This window comes from Phyllostomus hastatus, unplaced genomic scaffold (assembly GCF_019186645.2).
Source record: "Phyllostomus hastatus isolate PE091 unplaced genomic scaffold, TTU_PhHast_1.1 phas_contig_98, whole genome shotgun sequence".
Taxonomy (NCBI): Eukaryota; Metazoa; Chordata; class Mammalia; order Chiroptera; family Phyllostomidae; genus Phyllostomus; species Phyllostomus hastatus.
In genome coordinates this window covers 41,088-49,522 of record NW_025333999.1, presented here as the reverse complement: position 1 = coordinate 49,522, position 8,435 = coordinate 41,088, and the positions used below count along the sequence as shown (strand labels likewise).

General features: G+C 37.0%; 1 protein-coding gene across 1 annotated transcript; it reads left to right on the top strand.

Annotated features, from left to right (window-relative positions):
- Positions 1–7,228: 7,228 nt before the first annotated feature.
- Positions 7,229–8,221, top strand: LOC123828521 (putative gustatory receptor clone PTE01). The gene has a single exon (XM_045853574.1). It carries the CDS (start codon positions 7,307–7,309, stop codon positions 8,219–8,221), a length of 915 nt encoding a protein of 304 aa, XP_045709530.1. The 5' UTR covers positions 7,229–7,306.
- The last annotated feature ends 214 nt before the right edge of the window (positions 8,222–8,435 follow it).

The following is an 8,435-nucleotide window of genomic DNA, read 5'->3' as shown; positions in this document are numbered from 1 at the left end:
TTAACCCAATTCATCATTTCACTTGCCAGGTCACTCCAGGCAAAGACGCTCTGTCCTCTTCCCTTTGGGGGTTTCCAGTAGACCTCAGTGGAGAGCAATAGATACCACTTGCTACACTGACTATAAGGAAGGATAGCTGAGCTCATGGTGGGGATCATAGACAAACCAGCAGACTATAATTTAGGGCACATCTTGCTCTTGTCCCCACTCTTAGATTTTCCTTAAATTGTCTTCTTTCTCCTTCATTCCTGTATATTAGCCCTTTTCAATCTCTAAAAGAGACATTAATTAAGGGTGTTGGGTTCCTTACGAAACTAAATTCAGTTAAAAGATGTTTGGTAAAGACCTCTGACCTTCTGTGCTAAACTTTCTGAAGTGTCAGGAAACAGAATGAAGAAGTTTATCATATGGGCATCAGAAACTGACAATTTAATTTTGTCTGCTATATTTACTATCTTGTGTAATATGGGGTAAGTTCTTGGTATCTCTGACCCTCAACATTGTCATCTGAGTTGATCCCTAGTTGTCACAGCTGCACTGTTGCAGTATTAAACAATATTGTGGAAACTACATGTGTGATATGTGATGAATGTATATAGAGAGGACAAAATAAATTTCAGGCATTAATTATTAATATTAACAGGCTAGCTTTTCACACTTTGGTGAAAATATCCTGTGATTTGAAGGTATGGGTCTCCCTGGATCTCTGACAGGACATTCTATTTTGTCCTCATACAAGTAGATACTGAGTGTATGATGGGAAATAACTGAATCTCATTGATTTCTGATTCCTCGGAGTCTATGCTGTCTTTGGCACAGAGTGGGCAGGAATATTCCATAGGACTAGAGACAAGATGCAATAGGGATTAGGTATTTCTATGACATGAACTTCCTATAAACTTATTATTTTCCTTTTATAAGATATACATCATTCAGTTATCAAAAATTGCAGCAATTTTAAATAATGAAAAATTTAAAGGATGGAGAAGGGGAGGCTCAATTTTACTTCATAGACAGAGACACTTAGGATTTCACTTTTATGATGTCAAGTCATTCCATGCTTAAGTTCCCTGGGGTGAAGAAGGCTTTGACCTCTCTGCCTAACAACTAGTTTAATTTACTTGGCTTTTGGACAGTAAGTGAAATTGTCTTGACAACTTCACTGATCAGGAAGTTGGATACTGGAGAAGGGAATGCCCTTTACAGAGAATGAAGCCATAGCAGCCAGTGAGAAAAGATACCTCTCATTAAAAATCCCTAAATTAGGGTTTGGATTCCTTGGTTTCCATGAACTAAAATAAGATATTTTGGGTCTAATCTACTCGAACAATGACTAGGCAGTGTCTCCATTTCTGAAAACCCAAGTAATGGACAAAAGCACTTAGAATTGCCAAGGTAATTGTGATGGTTAATTTTATATGTCAACTTGACTGAGCCATAGTACCCCAATATGTTTCTGTGTAAGTGTTTTTTAGATTGAGATTAACATTTAGATCAGTGGAATTTGAGTAAAGCAGGTTACTGTCTATGATATGGTAACCTATCATCTAATTAGATGTGTGTCTTATTTAATTGGTTCAAGGCCTTAACAGAACAAAGACTGACCTCCTAGAGGTAGTAAGAATCCTAATATCAGACCACCTTTGGACTTGAATTGCAACTTTTCTCATGTCTCCAGCTTGCTGGTCTGCCCTGCAAAATTTGGACTTAACAAGTCTCCACAATCAAGTGAACCAATTTTTTAAAAGAAATCTCTCTATGTAAATATATCTGTATATCCTGTTGGTTCTGTTTCTTTGGAGAACCTGAACTAATACACTAATGTTGTCTTTTGACATCTCATTTTACATTCTCCCCAGAGGAAATACTTTTTTTCCCCCGTTTTTAATTTTATTTATTTATTTTTAGAGAGATGGGAAGGAAGGGAGAAAGAGAGGCAGAGAAACATTGATGTGTGAAACACAGATTGGTTGCCTCTCATACCCCACCCCCACCCCTCCCCACAACTGGGGGTCTGGTCCACAACCCAGGTATGTGCCCTGACTGGGTATCCAATCAGTGACCTTTCAGTTTGCAGGTTGGCGCTCAATCCACTGAGCCACACCAGCAGGGCCAATAATTTTCTTTTTTAAACTTCAAAATTTAGAATGAATGCTACCAATTGATTAGCACTATGAATGGGGGGAAGTCTGGATGGAAATAAGCTACAAAGGTCCACAGTAATTATGTAGTAATGGTGCTAATATCCTTAATATGAGGGAGGCATTACAGATAATGAAAAGGGTGTGGGATTTGAAGACAGCCCCACCTAGATCTTAGCAAAAATTTGAAGTGACAACTCAGTGCACTTTGGATTTCTCATCAGTAAAATGGCAACCTATGGAATGGGCAAAAATACTTGCAAACCATATGTCTGCTAAATGGTTAATGTCCAAAATATTGTAAGAACTCCTACAACCAAATAGTAAAAAAAACAAAAACCAACCCCCCCACAATTAATAACATAATTTAAAATGTGCTAAGAATTTAGACATTTTTCCAAAGAAGACATGCAAATAAACAACAAGTATGTGGAAGGTGCTCAACATCATTATGCATCAGGGAAAGGCAAATCAAAACCACACAGAGATGTCATTTCACACCTGTCAGATTGGCTATTATTATTTTTTTAAAAAGTTAAGTGTTGCTAGAACATTGGGGTGCATAGGTTCTTTTGGGTTGGTGTTTCAGAATCTTTAGGGTATAATCCCAGCAGTAGTATTGCTGGGTTAAAAGGCAGTTTCATTTTAGTTTTCTCAGGAAATTCCATATTGTTTTCCACAGACAATCATACTTGAACATCAATAAAAAAAAAAAGGTAAATGTTGGCAAAAATGTGGAGAAATTGGAACACTTGTACCCTGCTGGTGTAAATAAAAAATGCATTAGCCACTGTGGAAAGCAGTATTAAGTTTCTTACAAAATTTAATAAACTTAGAAAAAAGAACTACTTTTAAAAAATTAAAAAATAGAACTACTCTATGGTCCAGCAATCCACTTTTTGGTATTTACCAAAAAAATAAAATGAAATATAAATCAAGATCTACAAGGCATACTATCACTCATATGTTCATTGCAGAACTATTCACAATAGACAAGATCTAAGAACAATCTGAATGGCCACTGACAACCCAGATAAATGAATAAAGAAACTGTATTAATATAAATAATGAAATATTTTTCAGCCTGAAAAAGGGAATTTCTGACATTTGCAACAGCATGTATGAAGCTCAAGGACATTCTACTAAATGAAATAAACCAGTCACAGAGTGACAAATATGTACTGCATGATTCCACTTGTACAATATATCTCAAAGAGTCAAATTCATAGAATCATAGAGTGGAATGGTGGCTTCCAGGGGCTAGTGGGAGGGGAAAATGGAGAATTACTAATCAAAGGGTTTGAAGTTTTAGTCTGGCAAGATAAGTAAACTTTGTACAACATTGTACCTAGAGTCAACAATGATATATAAACACTTCAAAATCTGTTAAGAGAGCAAATATTATGTTAAATGTTCTTTCCACAGTAAGAAAAGGAGTCCTGAGAGACACAAGTGTTGACTGCAAAAATGGAAATACTATCAGATTCTTGATATAGAAAACCTAATTCTTCCTAAATTACTTGGTCATTTGAATGCATTTGATAATGATAAACTCACATTTTGGTGTATGTTAATTTAAAAAGTATGTCTAAATTTTTTATTAACATGTATAAAACTTAAAAGTCAAACGGAGGAGTAGTGGTGAGATTACTCCTGAGAAGTGAAGGGACTCGGACCCTACAAAGGACACTTACACTTCCTATGATTCTATTCCATTAGTATTAACAAGTCCTCAGAGATTGGGATAACATGGACCAATTTGGCTAATTATAAGCTCTGTGCATTAAGCTCTCAAGCCCACACAACTTCAAATAAGCAGCTTGTGCCCTGCAGCCTTTCACTTTATTGGATCCAGTACAGTTGGATATACTTGTGCGTCTTCTGTTCTCAGAGTCATTGTATGCATCAGGGGGTCCATGCCTGACTCTGTCTTCCTGCAGTCCTGAGAACGGGGCCTGAGCCTTCATCCCTCACCAGGCATGGGAAGGGTGATGATGGGTCATCATTCCTTTGTCATGCCCCAGCACGGAGACAGCCCAGTTCAGTGAGTGCTATTAGAGATACTGGATACAGGAGGAACTGGGGGAACATTGTTTCTTCATCATCAGGATAAGCAGCATGGTTGGATTGGGAGGCCCCAATACACAGTTTCAGCTCAGAGGCCTATGTAGTTTATGCTCTTGGTGCTGGTGGGGATCTGAGAGCTCTGATTCAAAATTCTGTTTCCCTTCCACACTGGTTGTAGCTCCTACAGTTATCTTTCTCACCGGAGCAGGAAATGAATCCCTCTAAACTGTCCCCTAAGCCTTTCAAACTAATGATGAAGATGAGTGGCCAAATGATGCCAGATGACCACATATATGATATCATGAGCATTTATTAAAGAGTCCCAAGTTTCAGGCTCTGAATTAGGTGCTATATGCAGCTTGTTTGTTTAAATTTTTTTTTCCTTCAATCTATACCAGAGAATATGTCTACCTATGAGAAGGAGGGAGGGAAGGAGGGAGGGAGAGAGAGAGAGAAACATCAATATCAGTTGTCTCCAGAGTGTCCTCTGAGTGGACATTGAACCCACAACCTTTTGGAGTACAGTGTGATGCTCCAACCAACTTGAGCCACTTGGCCAGGGCAAGGATTATAAATTTTTAATATAACTTCTAGTAGATCATGGGATTAAATGGAATGAAGCCAGGTTTTAATCAGTCTGACTCCAGATATGGGGAACCTGGCTAGTATTCTCTTTGTTAACCCAGCCAACCATTTCACTTTCTGGTTATTTGACACAGAAACCCTCTGCTCACTGTGCTTTTCTCTTTGGAGTTTACTCAGAGACCTCAGTGGGAGGCCTCTGTGAATTATGGTAGTGACATAAGGGGTTATTGGATTTTTTATGAATAGTAATGCACTTTACATCCCAGTTTGAAAATCTGAGATAAGGAAATATTTTCCCCTATATAGATATGAGTTTTATATGGAGCTATCATGGAATTACTATAATGAAATACTTTAGAAATGTTTCAGACTCTCTACCTTAATAAGCATGTAGTTGACAGCAACTGTTATTTTTTTAATTGGGAAAACAAATGTAGTCAGTAAAAGGTAAAATTGAACTTGGAAGATTTTTACAACACAAACAACTATTCACCGTACAAGAAATTCTTACTTGTATGATATGGAGAGAGGCAAAAGAACTTTCATAGGATTGCTAAAATAAAGAATTGATAAATAAAATAAAGTTAATTCCTTAGGTAACACTATGTATGAGTTAAAGTATTACATCTAGATATATGTACTTCACAGAAAGATTTAAAAACAATATTGTAGTTAACAAGAACATTTAAGAGGCCATGTGTACAGTAATGTACTACTTATGTATATTTTCAAGAAAACTCTTTAGAAATACATAAATGAACACTAACATTACAGAAACACTAGCAGAAAACACACTCACCAAATTAGTGACAGTGTTTGCTTCTGGGGACAGGTATGTAGGGTAATGAGATTGTGCAGGAATTTAAAGAAAACAAATTTTATTGGTAATATTTCAAATTTCTATAAAATATGAATTTGGAAGCAAATATTTTCAAAGGCTTATATTCCTAATATTAAATATAATTATAATAGATAATGTTATTTTCTATTTTCTAAGGGTCTGTAAATTATTGTAAGGCACTGTTACTACCACTAAGAACTGTGCATGTAGAGATTATTGTTTAACTGCTTCTAGGCTGCAGCCAGGGCATCAGTACATTTTACAATATTCATGGTTAAATGTAACAATCAAGTAGGACTGGGACCCACAGGTCTGAGTATTTTAGGTTTAATTTAATTTCTTAAAACAACCCAATAATTTCAATTATTATCCCCATTTTACTGATGTGAAAACTTCCCAGGTGTTTCTTACATGGGTTTCTGTACCTTTCTCTTTTGTAATGTATTTTTCCCAAATGAAATTATTTTGTGATCTGTCAGGAGAAATGAAGATCAGAGTTGGTTTCAGGAAGTTGATTTAAGGAGGATTGTATTTAAGAAAAATTGATTTAAAATAGAATTGATTAAAGGAGAAGGCATAAGAAAACTTATGACCTGGTTTGGGGGCTTCCCATGGTCCTAAATTCCTTGATTGTTAATAAGAGTCGGATTCAATGGGGACACTCTATTTCCAAATATTTAGGTTTAGAAATACATGTAAGTACTTTCACCAAGCCACTGCAAAACAGAGGCCAGAACAACAACAACAAACAAGAAGCAGTGTTAAACACCAGTTGTTTTCCTGAGATTCTGTAGCATTGATATGGAATCCTACATAGGCTGAGAAGTAGGAAGCAAGTTTTTTTAAAAGTTACTAATTATTGTTTAATGATTGAGAGCTGCACGGTACACTGATGCCATGTCTGGGGATTAGTGATGCTGTATGATTTTGTGCGTTTAACCAAAACACAATTACCAAAATTTGAAGTCTACCAGGCCAAGTGAGGAGTTATATTGAAAAGGTTTTTTAAAAGAAAACCCATATATTTTAGTGAGCACATATTTCCATAGAGGAGAGAAGCCAGAAATCCAAAAGAGTGGTAAGAACTGATGAAGATAATTAGCACATAAAAAATGCCTTCAGATTATAAACACTTGACTTTAATTTAAAAAGCAGGTAATATAGTTCTAGTAATTATACATTTATCAATGTTCTAAATTTAGGAACTTGTTTTGTATTGTATTTGAAAAAAATAATGGCACTGTTAAGTGTTTAATTAGAATCATTTTTTTTCTTAAAGGGAGAAGGATATTTTTCATTCAATGTGTTTCTCTGAAAGAGTAGGCTGTATTTCATGGTGTTCATGGATTTGCTATTTCTAAATGTCCTGTTCCTTTAACATTTTCAAGCAAGTTCTTTAAAGTAAGTGTGTATAGAAAAAGTGAATAACATGAAAACCAATGAAGAAACAATTCTAAGAAATTTGGATTTGATACACTGAGAAATATTGCTGTGGGCACTGGGGTGTATGAACCCAGTGTGAATACTTGTAAATTGTTTGACTCAAAAATATAGCCACAGCGCTGGATCTCCATTTACTTGTTTCCCCTTTTCCAACCTTCTTTTCTTATTCAAAAGCTGTCCAGGCTACATAGAACCACAAAATCTCACACGTGTTTCAGAGTTCTTCCTCATGAGTCTCTCAGATGATCCGGAACTGCAGTCTTTGCTCTTTGGGCTCTTCCTGTCTATGTACCTGGTCACTGTGCTTGGGAACCTGCTCATCATCCTGGCCGTTAGCTCTGACTCCCACCTGCACACACCCATGTACTTCTTCCTCTCCAACTTGTCCTTGGCTGACATCGGTTTCACTTCTACCACCATCCCAAAGATGATTGTGGACCTCCAGACTCACAGCAGAGTCATTGCCTATGGGGACTGCCTAACACAGATGTCATTTTTTATGCTTTTTGGATGTTTGGATAGTCTTCTCCTGACCGTGATGGCCTATGACTGGTTTGTCGCCATCTGTCACCCTCTGCACTACTTGGTTATTATGAACCAACGCCTCTGTGGTTTGCTGGTTTTGGTGTCATTTTTCATGAGCCTTTTGGTTTCCCAGATGCACAATTCAGTTGTGTTACAACTTACCTACTTTAAGGATGTGAAAATTTCTCATTTCTTCTGTGACCCTTCTCAACTCCTCAACCTTGCCTGTTCTGACACCTTCACCAATAACATAGTCATGTATTTTGTTGGAGCCATCTCTGGTTTTCTCCCTATCTCAGGGATCTTTTTCTCTTACTATAAAATTGTTTCCTCCATTCTGAGAGTCCCATCATCAGGTAGGAAGTATAAAGCCTTTTCCACCTGTGGCTCTCACCTGTCAGTTGTTTGCCTGTTTTATGGAACAGGCCTCGGGGTGTACCTCAGTTCCACTGTCTCACTTTCTCCAAGGAAGTGTGCAGGGGCCTCAGTGGTGTACACTGTGGTTACCCCCATGCTGAACCCTTTCATCTATAGTCTAAGGAATAGGGACATCAAAAGGGCCATGCAGAAGCTCCTAAGCAAAAACAACCTGATCTCAGTACTTGCACCATCCATTTGAAGTGGAGGTTGGAAAATGCAGCAGAAATAAATGTCAAGACTTAAAAAAAATCCTGTCTCTCTCATCACATAATTTTTGTAGCTCTCATGTCGTATTCTGGGATCATTCGTATATCATAATTGCTGCCAGACTGAATCTTTTAAAGAAATTTTTACTTATTGATTTTAGAGAGAGAGATTAAGAGAGAGAAACATCAATTTGTGTTCCTTTTATG